The sequence below is a fragment of the Dendropsophus ebraccatus genome, chromosome 4 (genome assembly GCF_027789765.1).
Source record: "Dendropsophus ebraccatus isolate aDenEbr1 chromosome 4, aDenEbr1.pat, whole genome shotgun sequence".
NCBI lineage: Eukaryota > Metazoa > Chordata > Amphibia > Anura > Hylidae > Dendropsophus > Dendropsophus ebraccatus.
In genome coordinates this window covers 24,920,728-24,946,323 of record NC_091457.1, presented here as the reverse complement: position 1 = coordinate 24,946,323, position 25,596 = coordinate 24,920,728, and the positions used below count along the sequence as shown (strand labels likewise).

The 25,596-nt window shown below is 44.4% G+C and overlaps 1 protein-coding gene across 3 annotated transcripts in view; it reads right to left on the bottom strand.

Moving 5' to 3' along the window:
* Nucleotides 1–994: 994 nt before the first annotated feature.
* The window catches only part of LOC138787953 (sperm-specific sodium:proton exchanger-like), a 53,445-nt gene continuing 28,843 nt past the window's right edge, over nt 995–25,596 (bottom strand). Inside the window, exons 19-30 of one of the 3 annotated variants that reach the window (XM_069965282.1) lie at nt 24,759–24,907; nt 24,506–24,631; nt 22,114–22,212; nt 20,966–21,145; nt 20,457–20,594; nt 19,547–19,735; nt 16,653–16,791; nt 14,509–14,582; nt 5,331–5,408; nt 5,184–5,235; nt 2,941–3,030; nt 995–1,101 (exon numbers count right to left, since the gene is read on the bottom strand). In XM_069965282.1, the coding sequence (XP_069821383.1) occupies nt 1,037–1,101; nt 2,941–3,030; nt 5,184–5,235; nt 5,331–5,408; nt 14,509–14,582; nt 16,653–16,791; nt 19,547–19,735; nt 20,457–20,594; nt 20,966–21,145; nt 22,114–22,212; nt 24,506–24,631; nt 24,759–24,907 (1,379 nt within the window). In that variant the 3' untranslated portion in view covers nt 995–1,036. Of the gene's footprint in view, nt 1,102–2,940; nt 3,031–5,183; nt 5,236–5,330; nt 5,409–14,217; nt 14,404–14,508; nt 14,583–16,652; nt 16,792–19,546; nt 19,736–20,456; nt 20,595–20,965; nt 21,146–22,113; nt 22,213–24,505; nt 24,632–24,758; nt 24,908–25,596 lie in introns of those variants that run through there. The other 2 variants (XM_069965283.1, XM_069965284.1) reach the window with 2 other exon arrangements.

Below are 25,596 nucleotides of genomic sequence, written 5' to 3'. Positions count from 1 at the left end.
GTATTGCCCTCTGGAAAACATGAATATGCAAAAGAAGAGCCCATGAAGCCTCCTTAAAGAGTCTCAAAACACAGGACTAGCCACATATCCCTCTGGGAAGGACCCAGTCAAGGGGTGGCTCCTGTAGGGAAACTGCTAGTGAAAGCACTCAATGCAGTGAAATCTTCACTGATGAGGGGCACCACCACAAAACAGCTGTATGTGGATGGATACCTGGCCTTGGTTTTTCCTTTGTTATTACATTGACTTATAGGGCCACTTAATATGGTGGTTTTGGTGGTTTCCCTACAGGAGCCACCCCTTGGATGGGTCCTTCCCGGAGGGATATCTGGCTAGTCCTGTTTTTCGAGATTCTTTAATGAGGCTCCACAGGCTCTTCTTTTGCATATTCATGTTTCCCAGGGGGCAATGCACCTAGGAATTCACTGCATTGAGTGCTTTCACTAGCAGCCGGCAAAGTTATGGTTTGGCTGGTCTCCCTGAGATCAGTGATCTGTTTCTCTTATGGCTCTACTAGGGATTGCACCCACCTAGCCAGAATCCTACTCCACATTGATGAGGGAGAACACCCCGAAACAGCTGTATGTGGATGGATACCTGGCCTTGGTTTTTCCCTTGTCATTACATTGACTTATAGGGCCACTTAATATGGTGGTTTCCCTACAGGAGCCACCCCTTGGCTGGGTCCTTCCCGGAGGGATATCTGACTAGTCCTGTGTTTTGAGACTGTTCAATGAGGTCCCACGAGCTCTTCTTTTGCATATTCGACAATTTGCTGCCGGGAACACATTAGTAAATCAGTCCCAATGTCTTGATTCAGTTGTCATAGGGCTGAGATACAAATTGGGAACAGGATACAAATCACTAAGCAAAAGATCCAGTACACATAGTAAGATACTAAGATACTACTGTTTAATCGGCCACTCCCCATTTACATGCATTATTTTTGGTATTGCTGAGAGAATGACAGAAACAGGAGAACATGGTTCAGAAAGCAACCTGTATTTTATAAGAAAGCTAAATCACAGCATTTATATCAATATTTATAGAGCTTCAGCTTTTTGTATATCTGCTCCAGAGATGACCTTGGACCCTGAGAACCTGAAAGGAAAAAAAAAAAAGCAATAGATAATGAAGAGATCACAGGTTTTATCATAAGTGAAAGAAATTATCATACTGTAGGAAAGGCAGTGTACAACAGGGCTTTTTATTGTGAATCAGAACCTATAGATACTTATTTCAATTCGTCACTCCAGTGCTGAGATCTAAACCTCCTAAATGTTATGCAAATTAGGAGATCAAGCTCCTGGGGGGGCTCCCCTGGGCTGCAGAAGCCCATCAAAGTTCATCTTTTACAGCCCAAAGGAAAACTGCATGGGCTTTTTCTCCTAATTTGCTTTAAATGTAATTAAATCTTAGCGCCGGAGCGAAAGATTGAAATAAGAGTTATATCTCCTGATTTAGGACAGGAAGCCTTATTGTACACTGTCTTTACTTTAGACAGCAAAAAAATGACAAAAAGTCTGCTTATCTGGTTATCTGGTAATAGCAAACATAACAAACATATAATGCTTACCTCCTCATGCTCCCCTGGTGTCTTGTGCAGTGTGATCGGTATCCCCTGCTGTCTTATGTCGTTCTTACTTCGGAGACAAGCTTGTCTTAGGAGTGACAGCCAATCACTGGCCGCGGTGTCCTGTCTTAGTCAGTGAGCAAGCTTTCACTCCTGAGACAAGCTCGTCTCAAAAGTAAGGGGGACTACAGACAATGGGGAACAACAGTGGCACCACACAGGACAGTGATTGGCTGAGCGGCCTGTCGCTTCAGAGGGCTGGCTCTGCAGTACTCGCGGTGGCTGCGGGACCAGGCAGAAGACGGTAAGGTACCGGGGAGTGGTCAGAAACACCAAGAGCATTATCAGGTATGTATGAACTTTATTATTTTACAGTAGGCAAGGGCTGCACAAACATCACCAACGATGTTTGTGCAACCCTTGCTGCAATGTAATAGGCTTAGTAAACGTGCAGATCTAGCAGATCAGAGCTGTAATAATACCCTTAGGCTCTTTAAGGGTCAGACATTGATTGTAAGGGAAGCTACCTTCAGTAGATGGCACTGTAGAGGCCCCTAGTCTGTGGGTAAGGCTAGTCTGGGCTATGCTCCCTTTATAGCAGCAATATGGGCTTCTTGCATAGTTTTGTTGGTTACATGGTTATGTCTCATGGGGCAAAACATCTATCTATATATCGATTCTACACAGTTGTCTGCTACTGTAAAAGTCCTGATCGTGCCAGACCATATCCACTTCTTTCCATTTGTATCATCTTTCCTTATTTCCGTCGTGATCAGTATAATTTTGGTCACTGAGGTCAATTGACAACCATTGTGTAATTCAAGAATATCCAACTTTCCAATGTACTTTGTGTACCCATCCCCCCCCCCCTTTTTAAGCTTTTATCAGTCAGTAGATAAAAACATTTTCATTTGGATCTCCATGAAACAGGGGGTAGCTATAGAGAACTAGGGGATGCAATGGGAGCAGTCAGACGTTGGTCTTGACCATAGGGAACTGCAGAGCTACACAAGCCTTGGTCCAGTCACAGTTACATTTTACTATGTTTTGCTGCATGCAGATACTGAGCCTCTCCTGATGTCTATACAATGCATGTTGGGGAAGCAACCTGTGTCACTAGCTCTGCAGCTGAGGCAGAGCCAGCGATGATTTACAGTTATCCCTGCTGCTGTGGATCTAACTGTGCTGGAACCAGAGCTTGAGTAGCCCTGCAGTTCCTGGTACAGCCATGTTATGTCAGGACATGTTTTCAGCTTCTGGATAATGTTTTCATCCACTGTCAGTAACAAATGGTGATTATTTGCCAAAGGAAACCGCAGGCCATTATATCACCATATATATAGACGCTATGAGTCCCTCCACCTTACCTAACAAGCCTTTCTGCATGTCATCCATCCAGGAGACGGGTCCTAATACAGGGAAGCCCTCTTCCATTTCTAGCACATCTCTTCTGCCATCTACAGAGAAAATACATTATTATAGATTCTATACAGAATAAGGTCATGTTCACACAACGTATGTGTTGTATAAATCATGGCCGTTGTTGCAATTTGCGCAGCTCCGGCTGCACTCTTCATTGTGCGCAGCAGTGAATTGGGATGCCGAATTCACCAGAAGTGAAGATCATTTGGCTGGTACTGCAGTACTGGCCGTAATGGTCTTTAGTAACGCCGGCCGCTCTGTCATCCGCCCGTGTCATAGAACGGCCTGTGTCATATATAGTGTGAACATGGCCTAAGGGTTCATATCCTAATAGCATCAATGAGGGGTAACATAATGTTTCTAGAAGCACATAACACATGGTCACAGCTCCATCAGAACAAGTAATGGCCTATACAATGACAATACAGAGTGTCAGCACATCTATTGTTAACACTAAGTGACCTGTATTGTGTGTATTGCTACAATATATACAAGGACTTGTGCACTAAAGAAGTCATTGAGTCCATACTGACTACTAAATAATGATGGCACAAACCAAAGCGAGCTGATATACTAAACCCTATGAGAGAAATAAATAAACTACACTAAAAATTCATCAGGCAAAAATTCAGGCAAACCTGGCCTATCTTTAGAGTTGAGTTAGTTTTATGCCAAATACATGTGCTCATATATGATGCCTTTTTGCAGCATTTATGCCATGCCCCCGTCCAGTAAAGCCATGCCCAACTGGTGTCAGAAAGTTATACAGATTTGTAAATTACTTTTGTTTAAAAAAAAAAAAAAAATCAAACCTCACAGTACTTTTCAGCTGCTGTATGTCCTGCAGGAAGTGGTGTATTCTTTCCAGTCTGAGAAAGTGCTTTCTGCTGCCACCTCTGTCCATGTCAGGATCAGGAACTGTCCAGAGAAGTAGCAAATCCCTATAGAAGACCTCTCCTGTTCTGGACAGTTCCTGACATGGACAGAGGAGGCAGCAGAAAGCGCTGTGTCAGACTGGAAAGAATACACCACTTCCTGCGGGACATACAGCAGCTGATAAATACTGGAAGACGTGAGATTTTTAAATAGAGGTAATTTACAAATCTATATAACTTTCTTACAACTGTTGGTAACATTTTTTCTTCTGAGTACCCCTTTAATAAAGACAATAATTTATGTAGTAGCCCCTTTTTTCTTGTAAGCTCTTGTGGGCAGGGCTCTCCCCCCTCTTATATGAATCATATGATACTTACTTTGTTGCTATGTCATTTCTGATGCTAGTCTGTATATATATCATCTGTAGTGTAAAGTGCTGTGGACTATGTTGGTGCTATACAAATAATAGTGAGCTTACATTGTAGCTATTACTATCATTATACGTGTAACTTGCCCATGTGAAAAAAAATGTGCACAGATTTTATGTGACATATACTGTATATATATATATATATATATATATATATATATATATATATACATATATATAGATAGATAGATAGATAAAGATATATATTTATGATATGTTTGTATCTATATCTTTCTATATACCTTTCTATATACCTATATATATCTTTCTATATACCTGTTTCCATAGAAGCCAATGAATATAAGTAATCCTTTCAGTAACATCCCTGTATAATGTAATTTCCCACAGACAGACAGCCTGGGAGGTGAGCGGACATGTAGCCGCATACATATGAATTGATATGGTCGCTTGAGTCATTGCTTCCAAGAAAACAGCTGATCCCTGAAGAAAAGATATCACAGCTTTCGGCTGACTTTGTGGAGGATAGGGGAGATTTATGAAACATAGTGTACAGTGAAATTGTCTCAGTTGCCCCTAGCAACCAATCAGATTCCACTTTCCATTCTTCATAGACTCTTCGGAAAATGAAAAGTGGAATCTGATTGGTTGCTAGGGGCAACTGAGCCGGTTTCACTTTACACCATGGAGGAGATTTATCAAACTGGTGTAAAGTAGTACTGGCTCAGTTGCTCCTAGCAACCGATCAGATTCCACTTTTTATTCCTCCCAGATTATTTAAAAAATGAAAGGTGGAATCTGATTGGTTGCTAGGGGCGACTGAGCCAGTACTACTTTACACCAGCTTGATAAATCTCCCCCATAGAGTTTCAGGTATGTAACCTATTACAATATCCACTAAAGCATTATAAGAGGAACACTTACGTTTTCCTTTAAGATACAGTGTAGACTGAGGACCCCAATTTCTAGTTAGAACCTGGGTATAGAAAGACAGGTGTGAGTATATACACAGATATACACTGATATATATATATATATATATATATACTGTCCATGCATCAAGCTTCTTACCTTTGTCCCTCCGCCACAGTCGGCTATGAGGGCTAGCAGGAACATGGCAGATATCCAGGCAATTGCCTTTTGTGTGCTCTAAAAAAAAATGTGAACATGAAAATAATCGTTCTCATCAGTGACGATGTCCTAATTTTCCATGAAGTATCCTCACCATTGTTCTAGTTATTTATCTAGGGGAGCTTTGTCCTTTCATGAAGATCTAATTATGTATTTTGTAGCCCAGATCCTTTTATGTGAGAAAATCGGCGGTATTCAGTGAGTAGTGGTGGACGGAGCGGTCCAAGGACCTTGCCCCTGTTTAGCCCGGCACCTGTATTTATACAGTACAAATAGGACTGTAAACACGTCATGGTACTTTACAAAGGTCCTAACACCCCCCAGGAGTAATTAGGTTAACACAGAACATCCTGATGCAATTGTGCGCTGCCCTATTATCATCCATTGTGGCTGTGACAGGAGCTTCCTAGTGTAACACCGCTCTGCTAATGTTCTGCAGCAGCCGTAGCACGACCGTATACTGGCGTCACTCTACCCGGTGGATATTAAAGGAAATCTATACCGTATAGTAGTTACAACGGCACACACTAAAGATCTACATACCTTATTGAATGGATTAAACTGCTTCATTATATAATATTTTATTTTTCTTTCACTAAAGTGTTGACTTCTGCTTCATTTTTGTTACCAGAGAGCAGTGCATTATGGGAGCTGACTGTATCAGTGTTGGGCCCCTTTTTGTTTGTCATATATTTAGCATCTTAATTCCTCATGGGTTCTTTGTTGCCAGTCCTGTAAGAAAAACTTTCTGCTGAAAAGGTGCCTGACACAGAGACATGGAAATGTTAATAGTTGCAGTTCACAAAGGCGCACCATTCTTGGTGGTTACCCTCACACATGTGTGGGAACATGGCTTTGGGAGGGGACATAATGTAGAGTAGCAGGACCTTTCTAGTCTTTATTCCAGATACACTAATGTAGTGCCTCAGTACAGGGGGTACACTAACTTGTTGTGACAGTACCTCATTCAGGTGCCACAGCAAAAGCTAGGAGCTGTGATTTCCACTCCAGCCACTAGGTGTCTAACTCTTCCCCCCTGTGCACAGCTGCAGTGTATGTAAAGGTTTAGCTATGTGTGTTTTCACCAATCACAGGTGCAGACCTTTTACCCTCACACACTCTCTCTATCTTCCTCTTTTTCTGTTACACAGCCCTATGTAAGGTGAGGTAGCTTTCTGTTCTGGGTTCTTTTTAGTCAGTGTGTATGAGAGGCAGACGAAAGACACAGGTTCCTGCTGCACTGACTAAGTGGGCCTGGCTAAGGCCAGAGCCCTTGACGGGGACTGAGAAGGACTTTCTTCAAGAAAGACTGAGACTACGGTATGCAGTGCTAGATCCTTAGAAGTGGGGTAACTGGAGCTGGGTCAACCCTTGTCTACGTTTGGGATCCTTCTAATGTCAGGTCAGTCACCTACTAAAGGAGAGGAAGAGGGACTGATTCCCAGTAGAACAAAGTTGCTATGTGCCAAAGTATTCTACTGACTAGGCTTGACTACATGGGAAAACCTTCAGGAGTTAGCTCTACCTAGAGACAGAGACCTAGGACACATAGTACCCTACCTGGCGGTCTCCGAGCTGGCTGGAAAATAGGTGGTCATATACTGTATGCAAAGCCCATACATATAAGTGAGTTCAAAGATTCCTTCTTTTAAGTATCTAAGCTACAAGGGCCCCTACACGGCACCTACACTACCCTTCCTACACACAGTCTTATCTTCTTCACCTCAACCTAAAGGCTACCTCAAGCATTGTTTTATTTTTGCACGAGCACCTGTGAGCTGTGTCTTTTGTACTTTATTGTATTGTCTATATTGTTTATTGCATTGTCTCTACAAGTAAAGTTCCAAGTCTTGGCCACTCCTGGCCATTGTGACAAAGCTATGCCTAAACACCAGAGCCCACCAGCTGTTGGCACACCAGCATCCCACACCCAGGCCAAGGCCCAAACAGCTCGATGTTGCATTGATTCAGTTGTGAAACAAGTGGTACTGCCAATAACATGATAATACCAGGCTGCATGTTGCTCGTGTTACTGTGATCACAGCCTGTATGGCTTAAAGGGGCAATGGACTTGTCCCTCAGTCACCATATTTGGGACCTCAATGGTCGTCAATAGTAAAGGAAGCTGCCAGCAGCAAATCTTGATGATTTACATGCCCAAGTACAGTATATTCACTGTGGAAGAACCTTCTTCAGACAACCATTAATAACATTACTGTCAGCATGCCAAGGCATGTAAGTGTCTGTAAGAATATATATTGCTGCGGGTGGCAATCATACTTGATACTGAATAAATCGAGATGTTTTGAATATTTTGTCAAATTTTTTTACCATTAGTATGTCTGTCGATCATGTGATTTCCATAATTTCATAACGCTCCCGCAGTGCAGACCATTTACAAATTGCCAATGTACTAACAAAAGAATTCACCCACGAGTGGCGGACTTCTCATCAGCTCAGTCTTCACGCTTACATGTCCCAGTCCATTTGAGTTGATGCCACTGATGTGCATATCTTGCGTATATGCTTATCATGGGATTATTAGAGGGGAAGTCCCGCGAAAATTTTTATTAAGGTATTGTATTGTCCCCCAAAAGTTATACAAATCACCAATATACACTTATTACGGGAAATGCATATAAAGTGCTTTTTTTCCCTGCACTTACTACTGCATCAAGGCTTCACTTCCTGGATAAAATGGTGATGTTACTTCCTGGATAAAATGGTGATGTCACGACCCAACTTCCAGAGCTGTGCGGGCTGTGACTGCTGAAGAGAATGATGATGGCAGAGGGATGCTCAGTGTCCCTCAGTGTCCCCCTGCTATCATCCTCTCCAGCAGACACAGCCAACACAGCTCTGGGAGTCGGGTCGTGACATCACCATTTTATCCAGGAAGTGAAGCCTTGATGCAGTAGTAAGTAAAGGGAAAAAAAGCACTTTATGTGCATTTCCCATAATGAGTGTATATTGGTGATTTGTATAACTTTTTGGGGACAATACAATACCTTAATAAAAATTTTCGCTGGACTTCTCCTTTAAGGATGCATGGAGCTGGCTCTGGAGCCAAACCATCTCCATACCCGGCAGCTGTTGGATGCTTTCAGCAGCTGACAGCAGTGACCGGCCTTTGTTGTTATCAATGGCGGCCAAGGCATCTCTTTGCTTTGAAGCTGCCTGCTGTTAATTGCCGAATCCTATTAGCCCTCCTGAGATGCAACCATTCTCATGGCAGCCCGGAGCTTTCTGAAGGCCTCTGTAGCTGTCAGGATAGAAGTCCTATAGCAGGCTTTATTAGATGGTAGTTCACTGCAAGCCTGCCTCTAGGTCAGGAGCCCCCAAACTTTTCACACAGGGGGCCAGTTCACTGTCCCTAAGACCATCGGAGGGCCGGACTATAAAAAAACAAACTATAATCAAATCCCAGTGCAAAATGCCACAACCCCCCCCCCCCCCCCCTTTCCAAAGTAAAAGCATCCCTCTTTCTTTCCACCCCTCACTTCCCCCTCACCCAGCCTCCCCTCATTCCCCCTTTATCCCCTCAACCAGCCCCCCCTAACTCCCCCTTCACACCCTCAACCAGCCCCCTCACCCCACTTTCAACTCCCCCCACTTCACCTTCACACCCTCAAGCAACACTCAAGCAGGTATGTGGGTTACCCCCTGTATGTAGGATCCCCTGCTGTGCCCCCATATAGTAATAATGTCCCCTGCATTGTCCTCCATATACTAATGATGTGTCCTTGCATTGTCCCTCATATAGTAATAATGCTCCCTGTTGTGCTCTCAATATAGTAATAATGTTCCCCTGCAATGTCCCCCATATAGTTATATTGTCCCCCTGCAAAGTCCCCCATATAGTTATATTGTCCCCCTGAAATGTCCCCATATAGTTATATTGTCCCCCCTGCAATGTCCCCCATATAGTTATATTGTCCCCCTGCAATGTCTCCATATAGTTATAATGTCCCCCATATAGTTATATTGTCCCCCTGCAATGTCCCCCATATAGTTATATTGTCCCCCCTGCAATGTCCCCATATAGTTATATTGTCCCTCTGCAATGTCCCCTATATAGTTATATTGTCCCCCTGCAATGTCCCCCATATAGTTATATTGTCCCCCCTGCAATGTCCCCATATAGTTATATTGTCCCTCTGCAATGTCCCCTATATAGTTATATTGTCCCCCTGCAATGTCCCCCATATAGTTATATTGTCCCCCTGCAATGTCCCCCATATAGTTATATTGTCCCCCTGCAATGTCCCCATATAGTTATATTGTCCCCCTGCAATGTCCCCCATATAGTTATATTGTCCCCCTGCAATGTCCCCATATAGTTATATTGTCCCCCTGCAATGTCCCCCATATAGTTATATTATCCCCCCTGCAATGTCCCCATATAGTTATATTGTCCCCCTGCAATGTCCCCCATATAGTTATATTGTCCCCCTGCAATGTCCCCATATAGTTATATTGTCCCCCTGCAATGTCCCCCATATAGTTATATTGTCCCCCTGCAATGTCCCTCATATAGTTATATTGTCCCCCTGCAATGTCCCTCATATAGTTATAATCAGTGCCGGCGTTAGGGGGGGGGCAAAGAGTGCAGTTGCCCAGGGCCCCCATCCCCCAGGGGCCCCCTGCCACAGTTGCATTAGGTGTCAGGGGCTGGAGCGCACAGACAGCGTCCTGCAGCCTCTGTCAGTGATCCCTGGCTGCAGCTAATAGCTGCTAACAGGGGTCACATAGAAGCTGCAGGACGCTCTGCTCCCGAAGTGTATCTCCCCCTCCCCCTCTTACTGCATCATGTGACCTGCCTCCTGTACCATGTGACCTGTCTCCGTCCTGCTGGTGAGACTGCTGTAATGTAGCAGCAGTCGGGACGATGAGGAGAGGGCCGCAGTGAGAGGATCCCTGCCTGCTGACAAGGACCACTACACCCAGCAAGCTGCTAGAAGGGAGTAAGTATACTGTACATCTAGTGTGTGTATGAATGTAGGTGTATAATGCATGATGTAGTGTGTGTTACATGTCATGTGTATAGTGTGTGGACTGGATGGTTTAGATCTGTATAATGTGTTTTATGGAAGATCTGTATAATGTGTTTTATGGATGTGTTAGTGTGTGTGTGTGTGTGTGTATATATATAGTGTGTGTGTGTGTGTGTATATATATATAGTGTGTGTGTGTGTGTGTGTATCAGCACTGCTGACTCCACTGTCCAGCAGAAGTGTAGCAGTGAATGTACTGTATATAGGAGCTGCAGCCATTCTCTGGCCTCATCAGTCCTATGTAATTGCTGCAGGTGATCACTGAGGCCGCTGATTGGCTGCAGCTCCTATGTATAGTGTATGATGATGTCACTAAGGTAATACCGTGTATTTTATTGAGAAAAATAATAAGGTGGTATTCAGTCCTTAGGTGGTGGTCACTGTATGGTAGTAATATTGGTCTGTATATAGCGTATATAGAGTCATTTTGTGGCAGTCACTCTATGGAGGTAATATTGGTCTGTATATAGTGTATATATAGTCATTATGCGGTGGTCACTCTATGGAGGTAATATTGGTCTGTATATAGCGTATATAGAATCATTATGTGGCAGTCACTCTATGGAGGTAATATTGGTCTGTATGTAGTATATACTGTATATAGTGATTATGTGGTGGTCACTTTATGGCGGTAATATTGGTCTGTATATGGTGTATATATAGAGTCAATATGTGACGGTCATGGTGTGGTGCTAATATTGGTCTGTATATGGTGTCATTATGCGGTGGTCTCTCTATGGCGGTAATATTGGCCTATACATAGTATGTTTTCATCAATAACGGTATGGAGGTAATATTTGGTTCTGATATAGTGATTTTTTTATTTTATTTTTTAATAATGCATATCAATAGTTTTTGTGTTTGCAACACTAACAGCAGTCCTGGCCTGTAGCGGGGGTCCTGACATGTGCGTCGGTCCTGGCCTGTAGCGGCAGTCCCGGCATGTAACCTTCTGAACTGACTGACTGTGACTAAGGGCCCTAATGTAGTATACCAGAGCATGGTTCCTGTGGCTGGGCTGAGGATGGCACCTGTCTACAAGCAGTTTATTGTCTATTTTAGGAGTTAACATGTTTTATGTGCAACTATTCTGTGTATTTCTCTGTACCAGTAACTGGCAGGCAGAGATGGGTTACATGCTTTACACTGCACACACCACACAACAGCGACACCTACTGACCGTAGTGGGAACTGCTTAGGTAGTGTGGTAAGCATAGGAAGTTGCTAGAAGGGGGAGGAGCAGTCTCCTCACAAGACCTAGCTGTGACAGGAAGTAGAGTCCAGTTCAGTGTAGTCCAGTCAGTGTGTACAGCCACTATACAGTGCAGCTAGTGGTTGTTCTGCAAGCAGGCCAGTCAAGCCTGCTTGTTACTAAAGAAGGGGAAGGAGATAAAGGAGGAAAGACTGAACCAGAGGAGAGTTCTTCAGAAGTATTTACAGAGATACAAGGTATTTCTCTAGTGGGAATCCTAAGGGCAGAAACCCCTAAGCAAAAGGACTTGAGCATACTGGGTAGCAGAGATAACTGAGGCCTCTGTACCCATCTTCCTGAAATTCGGGGGGTAAGATTGACTAGGACCCCTGGATACCTCTGGGACCCGAAAGTTGTGGCCTAAGGCCCGGCCCAGTAACAGAAGCAGGAAGCTCCCTAGCAGACTGAGAGGGAAAAAGCAGACTCAAGCACCATTGGGGGAAGAGATCCACAGGGTCACAGCGCCCATCAGCATTCCACACACCACCAGACTCTCCATCAGTACAGTAACCCAGTCAAAGCCGCCAGTATTCACCACTGTATGCTAAAGGACTGTACAACACCTGCAAGTCTTACAGTAAAGGAGTTGTTGTTACCCTGCCTCCCTCCTTGTCTCCCTGTTGTCTGGTCCACCTGCACCACACCACCATCAAGGGCCATATTACCAGGCAGCAGTATTTTGGGGTTGGCCCCGGGGGAACTACAGGTCCACACCACCGACCACCTTACACACGGGTGCAGCCCCCCTACAGAAACCGCTGCAGCAGCCACAGAAGAGAGAGGGATACCCGGGAAGCGCCAGAGAGTCCCCCTGTACCTGCAGAAGCCCTCGTGCCCACCTGTGACCGTGACAAGTTCCAGCCATCCTGCAGGTATAGCACACTCTCCCCCTGCAGCCCTCAGTGCATCCCCTCACAGAGGAGCTCAGCCACACGCTCAGGAGAGACTACCATCACCATCATCCTCTCCTCACTCCCCTCCCTCTCTTCCCGTTACCCCGGCTCGCTGCACTAATACACCGAGCGAAAATTGTCCTAATCCGGCCGATATCGCTCTGTGTATATAAAGACAACAGTCATCAACTAATCATTGTCTTTTGGTAAGTTCAAAAATCATTGGCTGATGATCAGGTAGTATATATCACAGACAAGACCTGAGGACAACGGGGAACGTGATCAGGTAGTATATATCTTTATTATTTATTATATACAGCAAGGGCTGCACAGACATCACTAATGATATATATATATATATATATACACACAGCCTTTGCTGCACGATAATTGAACCATGTAGTAGGCTCTGTAAGCGAGCTCCATTCTACCAGATTGGCCCTTAAATTGGCTGTACACTTTCAGTGGCTGCTGGCTGAACAATCCTTCTCCCATCCGGTCCTATCCTCCCCATACACAGGAATGTTCGGCACAGCTGAGTGTTTCTGTGTCCTCTATAGGAGGGGTAAGCCATAGTCAGACAGATCTGATGGTGGCTTGTCTCTCTGAGAACAAAGAGGTTGGATGTTGATTTTCCATCAAGCCTAACCCCCTATGTCCACTGATATCATCTGTCAGAGGACTGTCCAGAGAGCCCCATACACCTTACACTGATGGCCGAACCCACCACGAGCAGCAGGTACCACCAACAAAAGTGTCAAATGTATGGGGACCTTAAATTGCTGCTACAATATTTCAGCATTTGGCGCCCCACCTTCAACTTTGCCCAGGGCCACATTTAGTCTAAAACCGGCCCTGGTTATAATGTCCTCCTGTAATGTCCCCATATAGTTATATCCTGCAATGTCCCCCATGTCGGCAGGGCAAACATCCCACACTGCTCCGGGATCTGCGGTCCTTTGCACATCTCCCCCCCCCCCCCCCCGGAGGGCGGTGCAACGGACCGCAGATCCTGGAGCAGTGTGAGATGTCTGCCCTGCCGACGGCCTCCTCTGCGCCGCACGGACCACCGACCTCCCGCCCCGGATGTAACCTGGAAATGATCTCTGAGGGATCCTCCGGCAGGGGCAGTGATGACGTTGCTGCACCTGCTGGGGGATCCCTCCAGCGACTGACCAGAGGAATTCCAAGAGTGTGAGGGGCCCGGCCCGCCCGGGGATGACGGCGGCGGCCGCCTGGATGCGGGGCAAGGTTAGGGATAGGCAGTGGTGTGGAAGTGCAGCGGGGGTCGGATATATAGCCTCGGGGGGACGTATGTGGGCCGTAGTTTGGGGACCCCTGCTCTAGGTTATGGAAGCACAAACACATATATCAAAGGTACCATGCGTCTCCTGAGCCTAACAGCTATATAACAGTTTCAGCAGTTTGGAACATGGATTACAGCTGACAGATTCCCTTTAAAAATATATGTAAAATTATTAAAATAATAGCTATATTTCCGACAAACCATTCCATTTCATCACATGGTAGATGTAGAGGCATTTCCTACCAAAATATGGAGCACATTTAAAAAAAAAAAAAACTTGCAAAGACCCCGAAATGATCACAACACAACATCTGATGACACATTTATTTTGATACTAATGGAAATAACTGCATAACAATTCACTATTCTATTTGCTCATACAAGGAATACAATATAGGGCAAGAAACTACATTTTTTGATCTTCTATAGCAATGAGGGGAGTATGGTTTTTCTTCGCCTAGGTTGTCTTAACCTTTCCATCTAGATTCTGATCCATAACTTTATCATCCTGTTGTAACATAAAGATGTATTATCCACTATAGATAGAACTAGAATATAGTTGATAAGTTACAATATACTATACTTAGCCTAGTCCATGACTATTCCTACTTACAGATTCCTCTGCCCCCAGCTGTATGAGACTCTCACTTGCGGCTACACTGATTCGTCTCGCAGCTCCTCGTGATGCTAAAAAAAAAACAGATATAAGAAAAGAATATAATATAAAAGCTATCACCAGGGTGATATTGAAAATTAAATTGTATCATCAATATTATTTGACTGATTTGCTGACAGAGAATTAATGACGCTGTGACAAGTAAGAGATTGCAATGACAAGTAAGAGATTGCAAGGGTCCAACCTCGGTACCCCAGCTGATCTCTGTATTGGGCCCCCGGCTTTTTTGTTTTAAATAGAGCCACAGGTACGACACGTGGCCTGCGGATCTATTCATTCCTATGGAGCCATGAGAAGGAGTCAAGTAAGTACTTTTCGGATTGCTCGACTCTTTCCAGTGGCTCCATAGGAATGAAAAGAGTTGTGGGTCACATGTCATCTATTCATAATAAAGAAGCTGGGGGCCCCATACGGAGATCCTTGGGGGTTACAGAGGTCGAACCCTGCTATCTCCTTACTTGTCCCCCATCCTTTGGATGGGGGACAAGTTAATTTTCCCTAGACAACCTCTTTAAAGAAGTACCCTACAGGGTCATCTGTATGATCCCAGCCTACCCACACTAGCTGCGGCGCTGCCAGTTAGCAGGCTTTCACCCACATCTTGGAAGGGGAGGCAGTCATGGACCCGAACATGACATAGGAAGACACTGAGGGAGTGCGGAAAGGTAAGAATAGCCTGTTTATGTTCTGCGCCAGGGCAGCAACATATTAAACGTTTAATTTAATACCCAGAAACTGGAGAGAAAGGAACGGCTGCACATCCCATCTATAGCTGATACTAATGCCGCTTGGCCTCTATTAAAAGTCAACACCAGAGTGTCTGTATATGATTTGATCAAGCCATAATAGCCCCGTGTACCACGTGCAGGTCCTCTGGTTCACACGGGTCCCTACGCTAACTTCACACTGTGTCGGTTAGTGACCGCCACCCCCGCAAAGCGTGCACGTGCAGGGAAGGGAGGCCATGGAGTGGCCCTGCAACCCCCATGTCCCAGGACCAGACCCAAAAAGCCCCACCAAAACTCGGCCAGCACCACCGGCGGGGGAGGCTGCCCCCAAACGACACAAGTATGGATATGGTATTACACTTACCACTGCTGCACTCACAGAATGGGGAAGACATAAGGTACTGACATCTAAGCACAGGCATATCCTGCTGATTTTGGTCATGTGGGTCTTATAAAGGAGTGCGAGCTGTTCAGAGAGGGAGAACTGTAAAACACGGAAACTGGAGAGAAAGGAACGGCTGCACATCCCATCTATGGCTGATACTAATGCCGCTTGGCCTATATTAAAAGTCAACACCAGAGTGTCTGTATATGATTTGATCAAGCCATAATAGCCCCGTGTAACAACGTGCAGGTCCTCTGGTTCACACAGGTCCCTACGCTAACTCCACACCGCTGGAGTGTGGTTAATGTTTTAGACCTTGTTCACACTTGTGTTGTTTGGTGACAGCTTTCTCCGCCTGCTGGGATTTATGGTGGCCTCTGGGTATTGGTCCTGTGACAGTGGGGTTGCAGGGCCGTTCTATGGCCTCCCTTCCCTGGTTGTGCACGCCTTGCAGGGATGGCGGTCGCTGACTGATACGGTGATGAGTTAGTGTAGGGACCCATGTAAGCCGGGAGACCTGCACGCTGGTACATGGGGCAATATGGTTTGATCAAATTATATACCAACATCCTGGAGTTGGTTTTTAAATGTAGCTGAGAAGCATTAGTATCAGCCATAGGTGTGAGGTGCAGCGCTATTTTCTCTTCTTGTCCGTATTTAACTTAATACCCCTTTAAGAACTATTTTTAGTGTAAATAAGAACAAGGAGTCATGATATGGCCCCGTTTTGGGTTTAAATGTCAATAAAGCAGGTGGGGGATGATAGGAGTAAGCACAGGGGCATTGCTGAAAAGCTGTGGAATTTATATAGCCTGGCTTTTGCATCTGGAGGTAACACCTCCAGGTCTTTGGAGCTCATTTCCATATTAATGAAATGGCCTTTTTACCACCTAAAACCCCATGACAGGTCCTCTTTAATGCATATTGTGTAGTGGTGTAATATCATAGGAATTTTTATGCCAGTTCACCTCTTCGCCTGGCTGCTGCATGCTGTAGACATGGTACACTTGGCACATCTTTTGTTTTTCCATTTGCACAAGGCTGTGTGGGTAGAGCCGATGCACTTGGTATGATTAATAGTTTTGTAATTTTTGCAAGACCTTGGACCTATTAAAAAAAAAAAAAAAAAAAAAAAAAAAAAATAATAATAATACTTATAAAGCATCATGTGTTTAGTTCAAGGTCAGTCTAGATCAGTGTTCTTCAAACCTCTTCAAGCCAAGTACCACCACATGATGAGATGTTCCAGTCAAGTACCCCCAATGATGTTATCGGTTATAAACGTTGAGTAAATAATGCCAAGATCACACTGCCACTATAGGCTCTGTATAAAGTCTCTGTGGGCAGTTAATTCCCAAATAAGATCCATAACAATATGGCTGACCTGTAGGTTCCAGTAATAATGCTCAAGTAATGTCAAGTAATAATGCCCCCTGTAGCCAGATATAATGCCCTCTTTAGCATGAAACAGTACCACCGTAGCCATTAAAGGACAACTCCCGCGGGACCCCCCCCCAAATAAAAACACAGACACACACAGACACCATACTCACCATCCCTCCGGTGACAATCGCCACTCGATTCGCCCGCCGTCTGCCTCACCGTCACCGCCGTCCAGCGATGTCTCTCACTTCCGGGTCCATGAGAGAGAAAAGGCTGCCAGTGAGCTTGCGCACTGGCAGCCTTTTCATTGTCTGGAGCGCATCACATGGCTTCCAGCAAGCTCAGCCAATCAGGGCTGAGCAAGCTGGAAGCCATGTGATGCGCTCCAGCCAATGAAAAGGCTGCTGGTGCGAATGTGCACCAGCAGCCTTTTCTCTCCCATTCACTTTCCATGAGGACACCGAGGAGGAAGAAGACCCGGACCGCCCCCCCGGCTCTGATGTCGTCGTCACCAGATGGCACCCGAGAGAAGAGGACCGTGACGACCGTAATCGGTAATGTATACATTCGGGGGTCGGAAAGTGGGGGAAGGGGGCCAGACCGGGTATTTAACCACATTACAAAGTTATATAACTTTGTAATGTGTGTTAAATAAGCCCAACATTTTTTTTGTGGGAGTTGTCTTTTAATAATGCCCCCCCCTGCAGCCAGATATGCCCTCTATAGTCAGATATGCTCCTTGAAGCCAGATGTGCCTCCTGTAGCCAAGTAACCCCTGTGTATCCAGATATGCCCCCTGCAGCCAGGTATGCTCCCTGTAGTCAGATATGCTCCTTGTAGCCAGTTATGTCCATTGCAGTCAGATATGCCCAATGCAGCATGGTTTGCCCCTTGAAACTTAATATATATCCCCCTGCAGCCATATATGCCCCTTGTAGCCTGATATGCTCCCTGCAGCCAGGTATGTCTCCTATAGTCAGATATTCCCCCTAAAGCCACGATATGCCCAGGTCTGCCCCCTGCAGCCAGATATGACAGATAAAACAGATATGCTGCTTATAGCCAGGTATTCCACTTATAGCTAAATATGCCCCCCTACAGCAAGATGTGTCCCTTGTAGCCAGGTATGCACCCCCACTTGCAGACAGATATCCCCCTTGTAGCCTGGTATACTCCCCCCCCCCCAGACTGATATGCCCCTTGTAGCCTGGTATACTCCCCCCCAGACAGATATGCCCCTTGTAGCCTGGTATACTCCCCCCAGACAGATATGCCCCTTGTAGCCTGGTATACCCCCCCCCCAGACAGATATGCCCCTTGTAGCCTGGTATACCCCCCCCCCAGACAGATATGCCCCTTGTAGCCTGGTATAATCCCCCCCCCCCAGACAGATATGCCCCTTGTAGCCTGGTATACTCCCCCCCCCCCAGACTGATATGCCCCTTGTAGCCTGGTATACTCCCCCCAGACAGATATGCCCCTTGTAGCCTGGTATACTCCCCCCCCCCCCCCAGACAGATATGCCCCTTGTAGCCTGGTATAATCCCCCCTCCCAGACAGATATGCCCCTTGTAGCCTGGTATAATCCCCCCCCCAGACAGATATGCCCCTTGTAGCCTGGTATAATCCCCCCCCCCCAGACAGATATGCCCCTTGTAGCCTGGTATAATCCCCCCCCCCAGACAGATATGCCCCTTGTAGCCTGGTATACTCCCCCCCCCCCCCCGACAGATATGCCCCTTGTAGCCTGGTATACTCCCCCCCCCCCAGACAGATATGCCCCTTGTAGCCTGGTATAACCCCCCCCCCCAGACAGATATGCCCCTTGTAGCCTGGTATAATCCCCCCCCCCAGACAGATATGCCCCTTGTAGCCTGGTATAATCCCCCCCCCCAGACAGATATGCCCCTTGTAGCCTGGTATACTCCCCCCCCCAGGCTGATATGCCCCTTGTAGCCTGGTATAATCCCCCCCACCCCAGACAGATATGCCCCTTGTAGCCTGGTATACCCCCCCCCCCCCCCCAGGCTGATATGCCCCTTGTAGCCTGAAAAGCAAGGGGTTGATTGACTCTAAATACAATGGTTTAGTATGCATCACATGTACTCCTTCAACCTATGCCACCCACCCCCTGTGATACGTGTACAGCTGGTTATGAAACACTGCTGTAGGTTATAGCCTGTTGTGTTTTCTAGGTCAGAGGCAGTAAACGTAGTCAGGGCGGATTAAATGTACCATAAGCCCAGGGCTGTCCATCCAATCTGGGCAGTACTGACATAGTGCTTTTGTGGTCTTGTGTCATTTCAGTAAGAATGCTGCAGTAACGCGACAGTACCACAATCAAACTGCACCTGTGTGAACACAGCCTTAGAAGCTGTCTTATAAACACTTGAGGTACATTGATCTTTATACTATGCCTGCAGAGACACCAGGTGCTGCCCAGTGTACCCCATACTAGACAACTAAATAATGCTTTTACCTGATGGCATGTTTTTGGTATGACACATGGGGCATAATATGATACAAGCTGCTGACAATCTTCTATGTAGCCATAGACCAGCACAGCATCATCCATAGTACCATCATAGATATCAAATTTGCTGTTTAATTCAATGTCCTGCACATAGGAATTGGCCGGAGAGTAGCTCATCTTCTTTAAGGTCCAACTCTAAATAATAACATTGTAATCAGTATTACAGTTCATACGTGATTTCCTACAATGATTTGTCTCTTTCTTTAAAGTATATAAAACTGCACCCTTCCTGAGTCCCCCTAAGTACTAAGTGTCACAAGGCTAAAACATGACCCCCACTTAAAGGGAATCTGTCACTAGGTTTATGCTGCCTTAAATGAGAGCAGCATAAACTAGTGACAGTAATACTGAACAGATCGGAATATTACTTAACCATTCTGTTCACTTGTTCCCCTAATATGCAGGAGAATAGGATTTGTACCGCATCCCTCCCCCTCGCCCTCAAGCTGCTGATTGATAGTTTATTGCCTATACACAGCATGGATAGATAACTGCCAATCAGCAATTGGTGGGTAGAGTTTGCTGGTGCTTATGAATATCTAGGACTATTAAACTCACGCACATAATGGAGAGGACTACTTATTGTCCATGTTATTCAGAAGAATATCCCTGAATCAGCTGTAAGTGATACATCATTCTGTTCAGCTTCTCTGTCACTAGTTTATGCTACCCTTAGCATACACCTACCTAGACCTAGAGTCTCTTTAAAGAGATTACATCTATATTTTAAAAAGTTACTTTCTTCTCATGGCAATATACAAGTACTCGAGTATTTTTGTGCTCGCTCATCTCTAGTGCTATGTAAATAAAGATTATTACTAGGTCATAGTAACACAATGTGAAGCGTGACACTTACCCTGTAAGACGCGTTCTCTTTCAGTGTCCTGATAGCAGTCTGTATTGCCACTGACAGCCATATTTTATATTCCAATGAGGGATCTTCCAAGAAGCAGTCAAAAGCTTCAAATAAATCATTTAACAATATAAAACAAGTCTGAAAAAGAGGAAGAAAAATGATAAAAATAACATAAAAATTGTATTTATAACAAGCCCATCAGCATTTATACAGATATTGCAAATTTATGAAGAAAATAGAAAAGCAGTAAAAAAAAAAAAAAAAAAAAACCTGCTCAACTGTGATTTTTTTTCTGTTATCTCACAAAAATTATTTCTCCTTTGGGAATACATTATATAAAACAGAAACAAAAAATCCAAAACTGCTGTGTCGAAAAATTAAAAAAATTTTTTTTTGGACCACCGGTTTATGCAGGTCTTGGGATTTAGCAGTCCAGTCCTCCAATGGTTTTGAAATCAAGTTTCTTGTAATCATTATCAGTAAGAGGAATGCTGTAGATCTGCTTTTACCTGGACGGCCGTCTCACAGGTAACTGTATATTCCATCTCCTGCTTTGTCAGACAATTGACTTCGCCCAGGATGGCTCCACTGCTCCTGTAGTCTCTATAGAGCCCATCTGGTATAGCATTATCTTTTCCTGGGTCTTTTGTTTCTATGCTGTGCCCATAATTTGGACTAGATCCATGTAACTATATATAAAGTATATAAAAATCTGATCATTATTTATATTTGTAAATTGGATATTGTAAAAGTGCATTTTAGAGGTCTTGTCAAGAGGTCTTGTCAAATTTTGTCTTAGAAGAATCTAACCTGCTGATTTCTCCCTAAAGTACACAGGGTACTGAGGATGAAGGTAAGTTTCTTGGCTCTGCGCCATTTCTGTGCTATTAGGGGTTTAATCGCTATGCTATCTAGGCTATCTAGGAGCTACCACCCCCTGTGCACCAAAATGCCTAATTAGCATAGCAGTTACACTCCAGTCCACCCCTTCCAATGAATATTAGAAGAGTGGGCCAGTCACCCAGGGTGGATCGGTGTGCTGGATGCAGTAGTCCCGCCCCCAGTGCACCAAAACACCTAATTAGCATGGAAACAGTGCCAAGGATGAATGTATGAAACTTACCTCAGCACCTTGTGTGCTATAGGTACCAGCAGGTTAGATTCTTCCAACCTGCTGATAGTTTCCCTTTAAATAGTTTAGGCTTCCCCGATCACACCTTTTTACAATTTCCTAATGTGTTCTTCTATCCCTCAGATAAGTGGATGTATTTTTGTATGACAGTTCAGTTAATCAGATGAACTTAATTTTAATAAAAAGGGGTTAATACAGTCAGGGGTATGTATTAAACATTCACATCCCTCAATATAAAACATTCGTACCCCATGACATCAAAAATGGTGGTTTGGGACTGGAGTGGTAACAGGCTGGCATTATCAGGTTAAGGAGGGTCCATATAAATTGGTAATTGGTAATGTCAGGCTGTTACTGTTTAGTTTGCATATGGTTATTGAAAATAGGGGGGACCCCACTCTCTCTTTTGTTTGTTTTTTTAAGAAAATATGTAGTAATAACAGTAAATACTGTTAAAAAAAAACACATATGGAAATGACAATTGGTATCTACACCTCTTTCTGAATACTTCCTTACGGCACTGACCTTTACCATCCCTGAAACCATCAGATGGAGTCCTCCTGGCATCTCTCCTTCCTTACATATAACATCAAGATAATCGAAAAAGAAAATCTTTGCCCTGCGCTAAATTCAAGATATGTAAGAAAATTAAACTGCAATAACTGAGGATTACTATGGATGTAAGAATGAAAATAACTCCAGATGATTCCACATAGGTATAAATGTAACAGGCAGTCCTAGGACTTCACCCACTTCACATAGGGTGATAATGTTTTTTTTAGTAGCTGGATATTAAGTTTTGCTTGTCACACTGGGGCAGCCCTTATGCACCCGACTTACTTGCATAGGGCTGGATGGCTGACCTAATGACTGACTCATTTTCAATTACTTTTGTTTCTGCAGGAGAGGAATCGGGCATCAGATAATTTCATTCTTCTCCTGCCCATACACAGAACTAACCAGAGAATTATAAGTCGGCAATATTTTTTTTTGTTCTTACGCTTAGGCTATGTTCACACGGTGTATCAGACCGGCCGTTCCGTGACCCCGGCTGGGTAAAGGAACGGCCGGTCTGTGCCCGGATCATCGCGGCCGGTACTTAAGTACCGGCCGGATGATTCGTCCGGCCGCAGAGCTCTGATGCGTCAGAGCTTCCCATAGCCCATAGCCGGAGCCGCTTGCTTCACTGTGTGAACTGACAGGTCTTTCTGCGGTCAGAATTCACTGAATTCCGGCCGCAGAAAACTGACATGTCAGTTTTTTCCGACGCCGCATGGGATCCTGGCTGGAGCGCATACGATGTGTGTATGCTCCGGCCGGGATCCCATTGCACATAAGGCTATGTTCAACTCTGCAAAACTACGGCCGTAGTTCTGCGGCGAGAACTACGGCCGTAGTTTTACGTAGTGTGAACATAGCCCTAATATGCAACAATTTGTTTTTGTTTTGTTTTTTGTAGTATGGAGATACGTTCATTTCATGTTAACCCTTAGACGACCTATGGCGTATAGTTACTCCATGGAAGTCTGTCCCCAGACGACCTAGGGTGTAACTGTACGCCCTGGGTGTTTCTCCGGCTATGAAGCGTGCTCCGGAGCGGAGCTCGCTTCACAGCAGGTGGGGGCCGGCTGCAATCAGCAGCCGGGACCTCACCGGTAATGACACGCTGTCATTAACTCCTTAAATGCTGCGATCGCGGCGTTTAAGTGTAAGTGACAGGGGGAGTCCCCTGTCACTTACCGATCGGGACCCCCGCAGTGTGACTGCGGGGGTCCCGATCGGTAAAACGGACTGCCGGAGGTCTCTTACCTGCCTCCCTGCGGTCCGATTGGCGATCTGCTACACTGAGCCTGCACAGGCAGGCTCAATGAGCAGATCGCCGATAACACTGATCAATGCTATGCCTAATTGTCCAATCTATTAAAATATAACAAGCGCCATTGCGAACTGTAAACGGCATACACGAAAAAAGGAAAACAGTGCGCAGATTACCGATTTTATGTTACATTATATATAAAAAAAAAAATAATAAAAAGTGATCAAAACGTCCGATCTTCACAAATATGGTATTAATAAAAACTAGAGGTCATGGCGGAAAAAATGACACCCCATACAGCCCCGTAGGTGAAAAAATAAAACTATTATAAGCGTCACAATAGTCCCATTTTATTTATAATTAATTGCCAAAAAAAAGGATTTCATTTAAAAAAAAATATATAACATTAGAAAATCTGTGTAGGCTGCATATGGTTGTGTTCGGACTGGCCTATAGAATAATGGTATCATGTCGCTTTTACCATATAGTGTATTACGTAGACACAGGAACCCCCCAAACGTTACCATATTGCATTCTTTTTTACGATTTCACCAATTTATATCTTAATAAATAATATATTTGGAATTCCATCATACATGTTATGGTAAAATGAAAGACGCCATTAGGAAGTACAACTATTCCTGTAAAAAACAAGCACTTACATGGCCTTGTAGATAAAAAACTGAAAGTGCTGGAGCTCTTAGAAGGGGAGGAGGGGAAAACGAAAAAACACTAAGATCAAAATTTGCGCGGTCCACTGGGTCATTTTGGGCCTGGTCCTCAAAGGGTTAAAGACCGATAACTGAGTATTTGTTTGGTCTACTGATAGAGTGTCTATACAGTTTAATATTGTCTATTCAGTATGGACAATATCAGACTGTGTATGGACCCAACTCTGTTGACAAGGGTCATGGTAACGTCCAATTGTTCAGTAGTATATTTCCAGGAATAACAGAGGAACTACACAATGTAGAGATGTAAGAAAAGGTGCCTTAGATTCCTTATACAATACAACATAGGAGTCATCTTATTGCAATCATATTTAGTTTTTTTTTATGCCCATGAAGTATGTCACAATGGGTTTACAGAATAGTTTTATACCTTAATGAACTGGATTTGGGTGTTTGAGTTTTCGAGCCAGGAAACAGTGCGGAGTAACTCCTCTGCTGAGGGTGGCAGTATACTGGCTGGTAAGTATGAGATCTGTCTGATCTTTAACTGAATGACCTGAAAATATTAACCCTTAAGTTGTGATTGTATTATAGATTAGCTATACTTTATTACTAACCGGTAATCATATGTAGTCCTGTTTTATGTATATGTATGTTTTCGTATTAGTTCAATGTGCGATTACCTTTTCTAGTTTTGACCCTTCGAGATTGTCTATGATCCCGCCAGATATCAAGTTGCTTAGAGTTTCTCTGGCGCTGTTAAGAATGGTTCGGATCGCCTGTTTGGTTTTTACTGCCGTTACTAGATCTGGATGGTCCTTTTGCAAAAATCCTTAATAAATAGCATTTAGAGATATACAGTTCATAAGAATCCTTTAAGGTTGAACATTAGAAGCTTCTTAGTTTTCTTGGCACATCTCTGATATAACAATATACAGGATATCCGTATGTGTTCAGCTTATGACTAGTTTTATAGATTCATTTATCATCATACACTATTTGTAACTAAGCAATTCAGACCATTGTCTACCCGACTTCAGTGAGTCCTTTAGTAATGTAACCTTCTATGGTTGATACTTTGTTGTACTCTAATCTTTGCTGGTTTCTGAGGGTATATGTATCAGGATGTTCAATTTATTTCAATGTTAAGTTTGACCTGCAAGACCCTCTGTAGCCCCCAACACTTCTGAAGAGCACTACAAGTGAGTATAAGTCTACTTAAATGGGTTGGCCACTTAATAGTTAAATTGTTCAGTGTACAGTATTAGTAAGTGTACTCACCCCCAGTGTCCTCCATAAGCATATACAGACTCAATGGTGGACACTGGGGGGGGGGGGGCATGGTTACATGAGCCTCCATGTCGGCCATCTTGTGGACAGACTCACCACAGGGCAGGGCGGCCCAGCCTGGAGGAGGGCATTCTGAATTTACTAATATTGTAGTGGCCAACTGTTGTTTCCACAACAGTAACTAACATCATCTACGACCACCACTACCAGGCTCATTCTGGACATAGGTGT